The following is a 16628-nucleotide window of genomic DNA, read 5'->3' on the forward strand; positions in this document are numbered from 1 at the left end:
CATACATGCATATATACATTATACATACATCATCATCCTCATCGTTTAACGTCCGTTTTCCATCCTGGCATAGGTTGGACGGTTCGACTGGGGTCTGGGAAGCCAGGAGGCTGCACCAATCCTAAATTTGATCTGGCAGTATTTCTACAGCTGGATGCCCTTCCTAACGCCAACCACTCCGAGAGTGTAGTGGGTGATTTTTACGTGCCAGCGGCACAGAAGCCAGTCATAGCGGCACTGGCATCAGCCATGTTCGAATGGTGCTTTTTACGTGCTACCGGCAGGAGAGTCACAACTACAATTTCTATTTGATTTGATTTTGATACTGATGTTGATGTTGATGTACTTGACTCAACAGGTCTCCTCAAGCACGGCATGCCGCCCTACGATCCAAGGTACTTTTGAGTGGGCTGCTTATGCGACACTGGTGTAGTTTACAGCTGTGAACTCACTTTATTTGCCGAGTCTTCTCTGTCACAGCATAACACCAGAGGTCTCGGTCTTTTGTTATTGCCTCTGTGAGGCCCAACGTTCGAAGGTCATGCTTCACCATGTCTTCCTGGCTCTCCCTCTACTCCGGATTCCTTTCACTATTTGAGAGTGACACTTCTTCACACAGCTCTCCTCGTCCATATGCAGTACATGACCATACCAACGCAAACGTCTCTCTTGCACGCCGCATCCGATGCTTCTTATGTCTAACATTTCTCTCAGGGCGCTTACACCATGTCGTGTGTGTACACTGACATTACACATCCAGCTGATCATGCTAGCTTCATTTCTTTCGAGCCTATTCATATCTTCAGCAGTCACGGCCAATGTTTCATTGCTGCGAACCATGGCAGTTCGCATACATGCATCATACCATATATCTTTCAATCTGAGCAAGAGGCCCTTTGTCAGAAGTCATCATCATCATTGTTCGACCGTGGTCGAGACAATGGAATTTACCATGCTACGCCAGACTTCACGGTCCATCATGGCATTACGGAAGTCCTGTTGCTGGATGCCTGTATCCCTGGAGATTACATCAGGGTAGGAGAGTGTGCGCCCTCTGGTATTGCGAGTAGATGGCTTCCAGAGGAGAAGAGTAGAAATTGCCTCGTTTTCAGCTCTACAACAATGTCCAGCAAACTGGACTTTCCAACCTTTCACAAGAGATGACACAGGCGGTAGTTTCCCATATACATGCATTTTGGTTGGATGACGCTTCCACGAGAGATTTTGAGCCCCCCCTGGCATGTGATGTAGTCTGATTTCTGAGCAACTGTGGTGTTTATTGCCCCTGTGTAGCTGCTGCACACTGAAGCTATCTTCTCGGTTAATCTTCCTTTGATATTGCTGCACACTTGTGTGTCCATAGTTTACACTGGGCACATCATACGGAGTTTCTACTTACACCTTTTCTACAGATCGAGCAGGGCCACCTACTTTGAAGGAGTGTGTAACGTGTTCACCTTCCTATTTACTAGAACTTTGGTCATCTACATTTGAAGTTTGTTCTCTAGTTCTGGTAGTGATTCTGCAATGAGGGCCAGGTCATAAGCAGAGAGGAGCTCCTTGGGGCAACCTGTTTCAAATTCCAATGTTATTGCCTGGAGGACTATGATGAATAAAAAGAGGGTGATGACTGGACCCCTACTTCTACCTGGAATTCTTCACTATACTCATTTCCAATCCTAACCCTACTAACGGCATATCTGTATAGGGACTGTACAGCCCTTATTAACCATTCGTCAATCCCCAGTTTTATATATATATATATATAAAACATATATATATAATATATATATATATATATATATATATATATATATATATATATATATAATTTTCAGTAATCTCTAAGATCCCAGCTCAAAGAAATATCCCAGACGAAAATACTTCTGTAGAAAAAAAAATCAATCACTGTACATTTAAAATACTTTTTCGTTTCTTGCCCAACTTCTCTCCCTCTCTCTCACTGCTCTCCTTCTCTCTCCCTCTCGCTCTCCCGCTCTCTTTCTCGCTCTCGCTATATATATATATACGTACATACTTACAGACACACATATGTATATTTTGTATGTGTATAGATATATGTGTGTGTATAGACACATAAGTACACACGCATCTAACAGCACCCCACCCCACCCCACACATATATCCTTCCATCTCTATTCTACTAGGATTGATCCGTACTCAACCTTCTGTGTATATAAATATATCTGTATGTGTATGCAAATACAGGTTCATATATAACCTCCCATCTCTAATCTACAAGGTTTGCTCTATACACCGAGTATGTTTCTTTTAACCTCTACCCCCATCTCCTTCTCTCAATCAACTCGTCCTCTCCTTCTCACACTCTCCTCCCAACCTATTCCCTACTACTCCGCTCTCTATCCCCTCATATACTAGGTCTTTACTCTCCTCCTTTTACCCTCCGCTCCCTCCCCTCAACCCCAGTTGCTCTCCTCTTTCCGTCTCCATTCATTTTCCCTCTGTCTCCACCCCTCTTCCCTTCACTTGCTTTTCTCTCTGTCTCATCCTACTTTCCCACACATTGACTTGCCCCTCACGTATTTATTTACTTCCCGTTCTCATTCACAATTTGTTCTTCTCTCTTACCCTCTACTTGCTCTCCACCCCCCTACTTCATACCCTCTCTGTCTCACCCTAACATTCCTCTCTCTCCTCTCACATTCCCATCTTTTCTTCCTTCTTTCTGACAACACTATCTCTGTGCACCCACAAACAAGTCACACATGCAGCCACACATTACAAAGAAAGGGATAAATAGCGTGGCAAAGAAGCCCTGAAAACAACAGATTTACCAGATCTGTAGCACAAATAGACCGAAAAAAGAATGAATTTATCTGCTCCTATTGCACCTATCGGACCAGACTTGAACAAGTGAAACACCAATTAAAACTGTTGACAAATAACAGTAACAATCTTGAAGCCCTAGGTGGAAAGTTCTATAAGAAAGGCAACAGCAAAGCAACTATCTATTAAGATATTCATATTCTCAGAAATGTAAAAATTGAAAATGAAAAAGAAACAAAAGCTCCCACGAGAAACAGCCCTAACACCACTTTTCAAAGTAATGAAGAAGGAAAAGGAATCAGCCGAAATACTGATGTAACATAGTTCAAAGTTAAGAAGAAAACAAAAGATAGAAACAGCAAAAGAAACAAGAAAACGGTACGTGAAACACGTACAATCTGTAAATTCTTTGTAAAAGGGGTCCATGGAGACGAATTACCGATTTGTGCATCGAAAACGTAGCAAAACGAAACCCATACGAGAGACTACTTTCCACTCGGCTGACTAGTTCGGCCAACAAGCTTGGCCAGCAAGATGGAATAAAATCACAGCCAGAGGGGTTCATATACTAAGACACGTACTCATTAAAGAATACCACTAAAAAGCTGCATATAAATGCTGTACGAGCTGCATACAGTAGAGCAGCAAAAATTTTTAAGTGTTGTATAAAAATTAGAGCTGCAGCTGGCATAGTTGTAAACAAAACTAAGCCATGCACATTCACACAAGACCGCTAAAAATAATATACTCAGAATGGTCACCATTGCCGTCAAGCTGTAACACGAGTTCTATTGATGGATATCAGATGTCGCCCACAAAACAAGAAGGAATGTAAAATTGCATATCCGAGGGATCTTTCTGCATGCAATCAAACAATATACATTGCACTTACGGAGACACATCTGTCTGCAGGTATACCTGATACAGCGATGCACATACCAATGTATGAAGTATTCCAAACAGACAGGAGAGAAAGAAGTCACTGTAGAGTTGCGGTGTACATCTGTGAAGATGTCACATCGAGTTTGTTACCTCCAAACTCCGGCAGTGACAACCAGAAAAAATTACATCTCAGACTTCTGCTTCGTCAACAATGTGGAACCTATCCACAATGAGAAGGTATCACCGACAATTTTCTCAGAAATAACATGATAGAATTGACGATGCATGATCTAAAAGTTATTAAAGAAGTATTCCGCACAGATGGTGCCCAAACCCTATCCAGTCTGAACTTTTACAAGGCTTACTGGGAGTCAAGTGAAAAATAGATACTCCTACAAAATTGGCCTAAAAGTCTCTCTATGCAAGACATTCATGTGAAACTGAAAGAATTCATGCCAATAATGCGAGCCATGTGCATTACATTTGTTCCCGAGAAAAGAACCGATACACACAAAAACATCATTGTCCGAGACAGGAGAGTCCTTATGAGACGGAGAATAAAGATCTCCGATCGCTTAAATAGACAACCTTAATGGGCGAGAAGCCCTACCTCAACAATGTACTCAAAAATAAACTGAAACTCCCCCAACAAAATGAAAAGGAAGAAAGAGAAACCAGGGCGGTGAAAAATATGAAAAATATTAAAATGAATCCAAGACTTTTTTTTACAAGTTTGCGAAAGAATCTGTTTCAGTAAACAGCTAGGGAATCTGTTTGTTTGAAGGGGACGGCTCACTGACTGCTGATCAAAGGAAGATAAACGAAGTGCTAAATAAACAATTCCAAAGTGTCTTCACCGCGGGAAATATGCAAATAAACAAACCAGTTGAGTTCTTCAGCACCACAGACATACACGAGAAAAGGCAATAATCGATTACATCGACATACAAGAGGAATATGTAATATCGACTGTTGATAAGATGAACTCGAACTCAATAACTGACCAAGATGGATTCCTGACTATTCTTTTAAAGACATTTTAGAAAACTTTCGCAAAACCTCTGCAGATACTTTTTCAGAGTTTCCCTGCATGTGGTAAACTTCCCAAATTGTTAAAAGGAAATATGAAATGCCCAGTCCATAAAAGAAGGAGACAGAGCATATGCTAAAAATTACAGGCCTATTTCCCTACCCTTACATGTTAACAAGGTCATGGAACACAATGTCAAAAGGAAGTCGATCACGTTTCTGGAAAGGAATAACTTGTTCACAACACGCAACATGGCTTACGTAGAGCTACTACAGCATTATGACGGGGTACTGAAACAGCAGCTCAACCACTTAGATGCAGATGTGTTATATCTCGACTTTACCAAGGTTTCGACAAAATTGATCGTGAGATGATAAGTCAGACAGTTTCATCCAATGGAACTCTGTCTAGGGAGACATCAACTCTTGGTGGAGATCCTAAGGGAACTGTACCGGAACCGCTACTGTTTGTAGTGGCTCTCTCAGACATGCCCTCAGCTTACCAGCTATGCTGATCATACGAAAGTGTCACAGGCAGACAAGGACTTAGATGCCATCCTAAAACAGCAGAAAGATCTTAATGCAGTATACAAGTGAGCTGATGAAAATAACATGCAGTCCAATCCTGAGTAGTTTCAAGCACTTCACGATCGGTCAACAAACAATCGACAATCAGAATACACAGGACTAGTGGGTAGTGCAATCCCGAGTCAGAGTCGGTGCCTGACCTGGGAATCCATATAAGTAATAATGCAACATTTCTATCCATGTATTACTATGATGACTACACTGGACAGCCGAGTAGCTGAATGGACTGTGAGATCATTCTGAACCAGGAAGACAGACCATGCAACCCCTATAAAGAATTGTCGTTCTCAGTCATCTGGGTGTAATGATTGCAATTGTGGTCATTGAAGAGTGTCCAACTCGTAGTGGAACTTGAGGCAATCTAATGCCACTTCACAAAGAAGATGAACTCGGTGCAACAGAAAAGCAACTGAGAGAGGTTATAGGAACTGAAGCTCTACTCCCTAGAGAAAATGTCTGTAACATATGCAGTGACATACATATGGGAGATCCTGGAAGGTTTAGCTGTCAACTTTGGAATTGAAAGCTGTATCAATTTCTGTCATGTACATTTAAAATAAGGGCGCATTATTGTAACAGCTTGGGCTTCAATAGTCAAGAGCTATTCAATATTCGGTCTCCAAAATTTTTATCTGAGATACCAGATGAACCCACAGGAGACACAAGGGAAGAGCAGCTCCACCCAACGCGCTACTTCGTCAGAGATAATGCAGAAAAGAAACCTGATCACACTGAAAGACGGTCCCGGAGCATGACCTCAGTAAAAGATAAAATAAACCAGTAAAAGATAAAAGAGAATATATATGTGTGTGCGCGCGCGTTTGTGTGTGAGTTTGTGAGTGTGTGTGAGCTTGTGAGTGTGTGTGTGTGTGTGTGTGTGTGTGTGTGTGTGTGTGTGTGTATCTTCTTGGGCATTTAATTTTATGTTATTAGAGAAAACAATTTCCATATGTGTATGAGCATTATGTATGTAAATTTTACTTAGCGGGTTATGCATTATTGTATGTTCTTCGTCAGTTTGGACATTTCATGCTTTATTCTTTTGTATCCAGTAAGTAGAATGTTGTTATTGTAATTATTCAATATATAAAAAAACTAAAGAAAAAACGAAAATTGTTTGATTTTGCAGCGTCAACTATCATTCCATCTCATACTATGATTCTTTTGAAATCCTTTAAAAGAAAAATTACTACACTCTAAATGATAAACGATTAGGAGTAAATGAAGTTCCTTATATTTTGAAATATTCGCATAGAAGTCTAGAAATTACTCAAAGTACTTACTTTGAAAGTAAAATACTAATTATTTGGAAATGGAATAGTTTTGCTATCACTTTCCGTCTATTTATCACTATATAAGTTTGAAGACCTAATTTTCAATTTGAAGAGGAGCATTATGGACAATATCATCTTTAATTTTTAATATTTATGAAATGTTCAAAGATTATCAGACTTCCTCCATCTCAGATTTGGGAAAACAAATTCTGTCAACAGCAACCCTTGGTATCAATGCATGTAGGGCCATTGTCTTTCGTGTTTCAGCATCTATCCACTTCATGCCTTATTTTTTGTATTTGAGGATTCCATCACCATATCACATAATTAATACAGCGTGGTTAATGCTATAGTCTTGTTTTCATCTAATTGAATTTTAAAAACCAACCAAACATTATTATAAAACATTTTAAAATGCTCTTCTTTTCATTTGATTTTACTTGATTTTATGTGTTTCCAATGTGCCTAAATGTTTGTATCCTTTGTCCTCTATGTCCTTTATCAACTGCCTATCCGTTAACACGATCCATCAGATAACAAAACAGTTTTCTCTTTATAAAATCAACCCATAATCCTTGTTTTCGATATCCATCTTGATATCTTCGCTGAATATTTGAACAGTATTCACATGTGCATGCTTAGATCATCCACGAAAAGTAAATAGCATAAGTTGGACTTGCCTTTTCCTAAGTCATCTCCAACACCTATTTTTTGTAATATCATCGTTAAAAGAATCATATACAAAACGGACGATGGTGGTGATAAACTGATTTCTTCGTAGATTGTTCTCTTTCTTTCAACCTCTCCCCGTAACTCTGATAATGTAAATTCATGCTTCCAGTTTTTTCATGCTATTTCCAATAAAGTTCGTGCTACTGTTTGTCAATGAAAACAACTGCATGCATTTTATCATCCATAAGTGGGGAGCAATATCATACGTATATTTTGGAATTTATATAGGCCATTATCAAATTCGTATGCCTTCTCTTACAGTCCTGCAATATTTTACCTTTTATGAGCCTTTATTTAGTCTCCCTTCTCTTTCCAACACAAGCGTTTTTGTTCGCATGACAATAGACTTTACGTTTCAAGAAAGGAACATATTTTTATATGCAAAAATTCTAGCCAAAAATTATCTCCTGAAAATAAGATATGAAATTGGGCAAAAATAGTCAACAACATTCTACTTTAACAAGCCTTTCAATATCAAAATATTTTTTCATATTATCCATGCAGGTAACTCATTGCTTATATTCTCATTCAATTTCACGATATTATAATAATTTGAATTTCCGTCACAAATATCCTTGAATACCATCAGTTTTGGGATTTCCCATGGGTAAACTTAATTAAACCGCTTTTTTTGCCATCACCCTAGCAACTTGTGGGTACATATTAATTCAATAACAATATCATTTGAAAGTTATTGCAGATGAAAAATTCTTGGTTTTTAAGGTTTAATTTTTTAAACCAACTTATTTCACTTGGGAGTTTAGCTGATCTCTTGTTTGTGCTTTAAATAAGTTCACATTAGATATTCTAGAGTTCCTCATTCCTACCTTGGTTTTCACTTCTCACTGAAGGCTCATGGCTTAGTGGTTAGAGTTTTCAACCCACGATCATTAGGTCGAGAGTTCGGTTCCTTATAAATAACGGAGGCGAAGTAAGAGTTCGCCATACCTACCAAGTTTTTCGGAATGTTTCCTCACATCTCATTTCTTGTGAGAGTAAACCGTCTTGGCCGTAGCTTCATCCCCGTTCCTATCCAACTAGAAATCTGGCTCGAGCCAAACCCAGGCATATTAATGAGATAATCACTCAGGCTTCTCCGACACTGGCCGATATGACATTGCCTTTTTAAATGACGAATTGTAAGCCCACCTAATTGTCCTTGTCATTGCATGATCTGTTACTACTTCCTATTTTATTTTAACGATGGCCATCACATCAGTGTCAAACACCATGACGTTCATAGCTTCTGCATACAGTGGCATAGCGTTTCCGAGTTTCACTTCGAGAGGTAAGTTCCTCAAGGTGTCTAGCTTCTGCCGCAATGACTCAAGGACCAAAACATACAGGAAGTATCTTTAGTGAACCAAGTGTGATTCGAAACGGTTGAGCTGGGTGACTATTTAGCATGTCCAAGAAGCAGATGCTTCTCTACTTAAATCGAAATTGTCACACCTCTGAAAACAGGAATGAATCCAACTGCACCAGAGGAAGAGGAGACGTGTTTGGAAAATGCGGTCGTTCATGTCTAATATTTTCGATTTATCTCGCTGTTTACACTGTGCAACGCTCAAAAAAGTACAAGAGATATGTCGCCATTTTCATATGCAAAATGACATGGGAAATCCATTTCTGGCCTTCCTTTTGTTGAATTAGGCATGGTTTCTTCAGAATTGTCACTGAATATCCTTTTTGTCATTATTATTAAATAAAATTCTCTACCGCATTGTAAAATGGGTTTCTACCCAGGGCTAGAGACCAATCTTAGTAACACCTACAATGTGATTCAAAGTTGTGTTTAGTGTTATTTTTTATCTTTCAGATCTTATTTGTTTTCAACAATGAGTGCAAGACAGTGCAAAAATGTTCCAAACAGATTCTGTTAAATCTGTGTGGAATTGACTTTTGCTGAAGAAAAGCGCAGCATTACACGCCATATCAAGAAAATATACAAGGCGTACTTCGATTGTTACTTAGGAGATCAGGATAAGTCATGGGCTCCTCATGTGTATTGCCTTACATGTGTGAAGACATTAAGTGCCTGGCATGCAGGAAAAAATGTTCACATGAAGTTTGGTGTGCCAATGATTTGGCGTGAGAAGAAACTTCACTCTAATAATTGCTATTTCTGCCACCATGATTTTACAGGCTGTACTACAGCAAAGAAAAAGAAACACATTGTTTATCTAAATTTGCACTCAGCAATGCGCCCAATAGATCATTTAGAAAATTTTCCTGTGCCCAGAATTCCAGATCGAGAAATACAGAGTTCTAGCAGTGCTGATGAACATTCCAGTGGTGAATGTGTGGAGCCCAATGATCCAGAAAGCAAGAATAAACCAATACCATTTTCTCAAGAGGCTCTAAATGACTTGTGCAGGGATCTCTATTTAGCCAAAGAGAAAAGTGAGTCCTGGCATCAAGGCTTCAAGAACGTAATCTTCTTGAGAAAGGAGTGAAGATGACACTGTACAGAAAACGTACAGACGATCTGCATGCATTATTTACCATGAAGGATGACATGCTTTTGTAATGACATCACTGAACTTTTTGAGCGACTGGAAATACCATGATAAAACCAACTGGCGAATTTTCATAGATGCATCCAAAGACAGCATCAAAGCTGTTCTGCTACTCAATGGTAACACTCTGCCTTCTGTTCTCATAGCTTATAGTACAACCATGAAAATATGAAAATCTGAAAGCAATTCTAACAAGCATACAGTATGATGACCATACCTGGCATATTTGTGCAGATTTTAAGGTTCTGGCCATGCATACTGGCCTTCAGCTTGGCTATACTAAATTTTGCTGCTTCCTGTGCTTATGGAATTCCAGAGCAAGAGCTGCACATTATGTACGCAAGGATTGGCCGATCCAAGATGAAATTGAGCAAGGAAAACGCAACATCATGCACAAACCACGTGTGAAAAGTGAGAGAATTTTTTTACCACCTTTGCATATTAACTTGGTTTGTTTAAGCAATTTGTGAAAGCCTTGGACATCTTGTAGAAAAGTTCCCTTCCCTGAGTCAAGCTGAAATTAAAGAAGGTTTCTTCATAGGTCCCCAAATTCGCAAAATTGTACTTGATGAAACCTTCATCACACATTTTAAGAGAAAAGATAAGCTTGCCTCTGAGTCATTCAAGAAAGTTTGCGATAACTTCCTGCGCAACCATCGTTCAAAAGACAATGTGCAAGTTGTGAATGATCTGCTGAGTCATTATCATGATATAGGATGTAACATGTCTCTAAAAGTTCATGTGCTTCACTCTCATTTGGATCTTTTTTGGAAAATTTTGGTGATGTGAGTGATGAATAAGGCGAAAGATTCCATCAGGATATTTCAGTGATGGAGCCACGATTCAAAGGAAAATGGAACCCTGGCACGTTGGCAGCCTCCTGTTGGGGGTATAAAAAAAGATCACACTCCTCACAAGAGGCTTAAAAGGACAAAAGTTGTTTAAACTGACAGGTGTGTTTTTAATTCATAACCAATATGTTTTGTTATACCAACAAATTTTTTTTCTTGTTTTTTTATAACTTTCAGTATTTGCAATGTTGTGTTCAGTATGCAATAATATGCAGTATATTATAAAACAAATGGTTGGTTCATGGTACAGGAAAATGGTGCCTAATCTGGAGAAATAAAGGTCAGAATCAGAATCAGAACAATTTTTTGTACTTAACTTGTACTATTTTTGAACCTGAAATTTGTTGCACAGTGTTATTGAAGTCAGATTTATTACCATTCGTTTTACGATGTTGCGCATGAAAAGGAGATTGTCGTAGGAATTATGCAGATTAGCGCTTTTCTGAACACGTTATTAATGGCTCGCATGATTATCTTAGCTAAAATCTTAAACTCTGAGGTAAGCAGAATGTTGGACCAGAAAATGACAATGATGTCTCCCCATTCTTGTTGTTCTTCAGGAACCTGGTTTATAAAGTTGGGAATATTTTCAATCTTCTGTCATTTGCCTGAGGGTCGAACGGGAGTAGCATTAATCCATGAAAACTCACAGGGCAAGCCATCCTGACCAAGTGATTTGCTTCTCACACGATCAATCAATGTTGACTGTATATCTGTTGATATGCGATAGTTTGTCATGGTAAACACTAAACCAATGGTATCCGGTCCAAAACTTCCTGCGCACAGTAATATAAAGCGCTGCTGGAAAACTGCTCATATACTGAGGTTGAACGGCATTTGCACGTTGTTGTCCGACAAAAACCGTGTGCCTTTACCATGTCGAATTTTTGCTAGTCGGTACCATCGAATTGCTTCTGTCTCCTTGTGCGTATATATCAATATATTCACCAAATTTTTCTAAACTGAAAGCAATCATGATCATTGCACATGTAGGTCTTGTAAATAATAAAAATGCAAATTCATAACCTCGGGTCTTATACGTTTTACACAACATACAGAACACGAAACGAAGCTCTGTCTGTGTAAAACACACTAATGTGGAGTGAAAGCAAACTTTTGAGTTATCTGTTATTTTATGGAGAATTAATATATTGTGTAAATCTTTAAAGAGAAAATGAAATTAGTAGCGATTAGTTAATTCTAATTTTGGATTTTATCAATATTAATATATCTTTGTTGTCGCCATGAATTCTAGCTTTAAGTCAATTAAGGAAGACGTACAATAAATGCTGTGTTCATTACTGAATGGAAAATATTGTTGAGAACTTTTATAAACTCCTAAAATTTATGTTAGATGAGATTGTTTATAAAATATAATTGACGAAAGGCATACTAGGGAAACTACAAAATTTGAGATAAGCTTATTATCCGCTACGAATTTTGCTATTAGAAAAAATAGCAACACTAGCAACAACATAATTAATAGCGATGCTGCTACTGATAACATTGCTTGTAGTAGTAGTGGTAGTAGTTGTTGTTGTAGTAATCAGAAGTAAAGAGATAACATTTTCAGTACAAAAGGAAGAGCATTTATTACTTTTTCCCACACCGCTTAATTATTTCTAGTTAGATTTATTAAATACTCTTTAAATTAAATATTTTAACACTAACATAACAAATATTCAAGTTGACCAATATAGGTGTAAACATAATATTTTCGATCTATAGGAAAAGGTAATTTTGTAAAACTAGTGCCTTCGAAAGTTGATCGATGAGGCATGTGGAATAAGAACGCCTCTTCCAAATGAGAATCGAAGTTGGATTGCGTTACCACGAGCACGTGCAACATTGCTATAAAACCCAGATAGCAAATTGCTACTACTACTACTACTACTACTACTACTACTACTACTACTACTACTACTACTACTACTACATAAATGATAGAAACATGCGATTTTATTATAAACTGTTATGCAAAAAAGTTTTGTGACTATTTATCTGATTACAGACAAATGAATAATTTTTATTACTTCGGCAGCAAATGATTGTCCTCCGATGGTATGCTCCGAGCCAGCATTATCGACCGTTCCAAAGTGTATTTTCAATTGGTATATCCGAAAACGATAGGAAAATGGACCTGTCAGAATAGTGATATAATTGGACGGATCTTCGCGGATAGCCATTGTTACATCACGGCCAGTATTCATTAGCATAGCATCTATCTGTCAAAATATAGAATGAAAGAATGAAAAAAAAAAGAATCAGAATATTATATAGTCTAGTTTGTTATAACGTGATCCAAGGAAAGATCTATAACAAAAGAAATGAAAAAGATGTGATGAAGCTTTAACGTCGAAAAATGAATCTGCAATTTCGTGATCGTGCAAATGATAATGTCTCAGTAGAAATATTAGTTAAGAATCATTGTAATTTTTGTGAAATGCTACCGCTTACTTATTCACACAAACTTTCGTGTATAGATTTTCTCTGAAAAAGAAAAGAATACGAGCAAGTGAAGAATGCACGAAACTCCACAGAATATATACATTTTTGCATTGAGCGTGAGGATATAAGACAGCTGAGAACTATAATTATGTTTAATTATACTTTTCTCTCTCTTCGACGATCAGCTTTACATTAGCAGATCTGTATTTTGTCATGCTCACACTGTTTATGGTCATTGGCTCTCTTTTAAACCGTGAAACTATTCCTGACTGAAATAAAAGCTCTGCTGTCTTAGATCTGTATTTTTCTATCAATAAATCTGTTTAATTGAACAGTAGATTTGATATGCAATCTAAATAAGTATTGTTTGTTTTTCATGTTGCAATGAATATACTGAAGCTATCTAAAATATCGAGAATTGGATTTAATTTCTAACTCTGAAATCTTCGATTAATTTAAGCGGTGAATTTATAGTGATCAAAGATTCAAGTAGTGATATTATCTATGTCCAATATCAAAGAAAATTGTATATATATAAAAGAAATAATATATTGCTTCTGTTTTCATACAATAATTACTTAAATTTTCGAGGATTAAGCTAGAATTATTAGAATAAGAGTTTTATATCTTATAAAGCCAGAAGTGGGTTCAGATATCCAGGACATACATTTTGGATAACTCACATATTCGTTTACATTAGGATTTACGGAGCAATGTTCGATAGATTATAAGATCAAAAAGTCCCCGCTGTGATCATCACATTTGTTTCTATTTAGCTACATTGTATTTATGATTATATTATCCAACTCAATCGATTTTCTGTGGGTAAGGTGTTATTTGATCGCAATTTTGACTGTTATTTCTAACTATCTGGTCGACCGAGGGGATATTCCTTCCTTAGTTTATAAAACAATTGTCAAGATAAGTAGAACAAGTTGAAGTAATAAATACACAGGAAAAGATATCAACGCCACATTATCTCGTTCCCATAATTTATTTCATATCGAGATCTGCTTATTCAAAACAAAATATTTCATATAAGGATATGTGTATTTATTAATGACAAACAAATAAAGTATTTATACTCCACATAAGGATATTGCATCCTTATAGGAGCGAGTATCCGACATACACAGGCTTAAAAAATCGAGCCTATCATGGAAGATGCTATGTGTTAACTCATCAACATACAAATAGCAAATTTCTCTGAAATCACTCTTAAGTGTGTTAAAAAGGAAGGACATTTTAGAAAACATAGCCTTGAAAAAAATAAAAATGGGATAATCTTTTGGTTTAGAATTAACCAAGAGCTACGCAGCGACGTTACTTACTAGTTAAGCCACCAATCTATTTACTTTCTATTTACTTGCTACCGAGTTGTGTGCTTTTTCTCTTTGGCTTATCATAATTAAAACAATGCATTTCCCGTTGAATTTGCACCCTCTTACATCAACCACTCTATTTGCCATAGATACTCAACCTCACTTTTTCGATTACTACAACCATTACTAAATTCCAAAGCAATCAAGACTTTTACCTGAATGATCTTCCTCAGAACATTCACACCAATGAAAACTATGTTCAATAGTCACAACGAACATACTCGAGTTACCTTAATAAGAATTTTATCGTAGCTTGGAAAGTGATTTGTTTAATCAACTTAAGAAAGTGTCCTTACAGAATCACAAATCATAGATTTGTTTTCGTCAATCAAGTGCTAAGGGTAGTTTTTTTGTCAATATAGAGGCGATGCAGTAATCTATCTTGCTTGGCTGATAAAATAGTTAACAGAAGTCTAACATTTCTCTTCCAAAGAAGCTTAGGCGCTAAGTAATTACACAAATGTAATTTATTTTACTTGTTACCAGATATCTAAAAAAAAGACGAAGATATAATTATTAACTGTCGAAATAAATATATAAAATATACTGGCACACACTTTGGAAAATGAAGACTTTTAATAAGTACTCTCATTACATATTATTGAAAAAAAATATATAAAAGCCTTGCTTACATAGAAAGAAGCTGCTGTGGTTTTGGTATTTTATATAATGTAGACTTTAATATGATTGTGTATGAAAAATGCAGTAATGAAAAAGGTCGAATCTACATAGATCACGAAGTCTTCTTTGAATTACCTTTTAGTACTTTATTCAATAGTAAGTTAGACGAATCGATACAAATATAGTTTTAAAATGTATATCCTATCTAAACATAGAGTTTCTTGAAAGGTCATGTCTTCAGGGAAACATAAATACTTTTAATAGGTACGACTGGGTAATTCAGTTTGGCAAGCAACTTAAACATTATAATTGTTATACTTTCACACAGTTTATCAAAAATTCTTTCATTCAGTAGCTTTCTTTTCAATGTTCAATAGAATCTGGCATCCAAGAAAGATTGATGCAAAGCTATAAGAATATCATGTGTAATTACGGATATTCATATGAATAACAACAATTTGGAGAATAAAGTGATGGTTAAGGAAAAAATTCAACAACTAAAGAATAGACTAATATAATGACGTAGTCAGGATAGTTTGATAAGATGATTATTATCAAAAAAGAGTCGATGGGCTATAATCATTTCTTGGTCTAATTATAGCTGGCGAATCATCACATCAGAAAATCACCATGTCAAAAATCAACAAATATTTATAGCTACCCAAAATAAACAACCGATAAGGGACTATGACATAAAAACACACAGTTCTCTCTATAATTTGGCATCGATTTCATCACAGTAGAAGAAAATATTGATTGATTCGAAATTGAAAATGTAAATTTAACTAGTTCAGTCGGTTTTCCTATAATTGTTACCCCAGAAATAGTCTTTAAATATTGACACGAAAGCTACAATCAATAAATGAAATCTCAAATATGCTGTGTGCAATATATGTTCTACTTTATATGAATTCTGGAAGGGTAATCGTTTGAAAAGATTATGAAATTGATTTCTTCTCTGTTCGACGTATCTCTGATAATTTTCTCTTAATATATATTAGGAGATAATTGTATGAAAGGTTTGACTCATCTCTGCTGAATCATTTCAGAAACTTGTGCAGAAAATAAAATTTCCGTAACTTATTCTTAACATCAAATAAATAAGTAGTTAGGAGAAAACCAATTCCCATTAGATACCGAAATATAAACTTTCTAAATCTAGTGTTGTATTCATAGCTCGCATATAATCATCTAGATAGATTATTAAACCTAAAATATAAGCCATATCTTAAAAACAACGTACCCGGAGAAGGAGGAAAATAGAATCCTAGTAAAGTACAAATCCATAAAGTATTACGATAAAAAAATTGTGTTGATGCTCATACTTTTTATCAAAGGCATTTGTGACATAACTGAAGTGGTTACAGCTGGGATTAGAAACTTGATTGCTAAGAGGTTACTATTTTATGGAAAGTGGAAAAGTGTTCTCCACTTTCTAATAATTATTTGTTGGTATATAGCTTAATGGGAAGATGAAAGTGGGAAATTTTCATC

The 16628-nt window shown here is 36.6% G+C and overlaps 1 protein-coding gene across 7 annotated transcripts in view; it reads right to left on the reverse strand.

The window, feature by feature from the left end:
- Positions 1 to 16628, reverse strand: part of LOC115225598 (putative carbonic anhydrase-like protein 2) — a 615762-nt gene that overhangs the window by 150504 nt on the left and 448630 nt on the right. For all 7 annotated transcript variants that reach the window (XM_036498909.1, XM_036498897.1, XM_036498895.1 and 4 more), the window contains one exon: positions 12717 to 12908. In XM_036498909.1, the coding sequence (XP_036354802.1) occupies positions 12717 to 12908 (192 nt within the window). The remainder of the gene's footprint in view (positions 1 to 12716; positions 12909 to 16628) is intronic.

The sequence above is a fragment of the Octopus sinensis genome, linkage group LG2, assembly GCF_006345805.1.
Source record: "Octopus sinensis linkage group LG2, ASM634580v1, whole genome shotgun sequence".
NCBI classification, from domain to species: domain Eukaryota; kingdom Metazoa; phylum Mollusca; class Cephalopoda; order Octopoda; family Octopodidae; genus Octopus; species Octopus sinensis.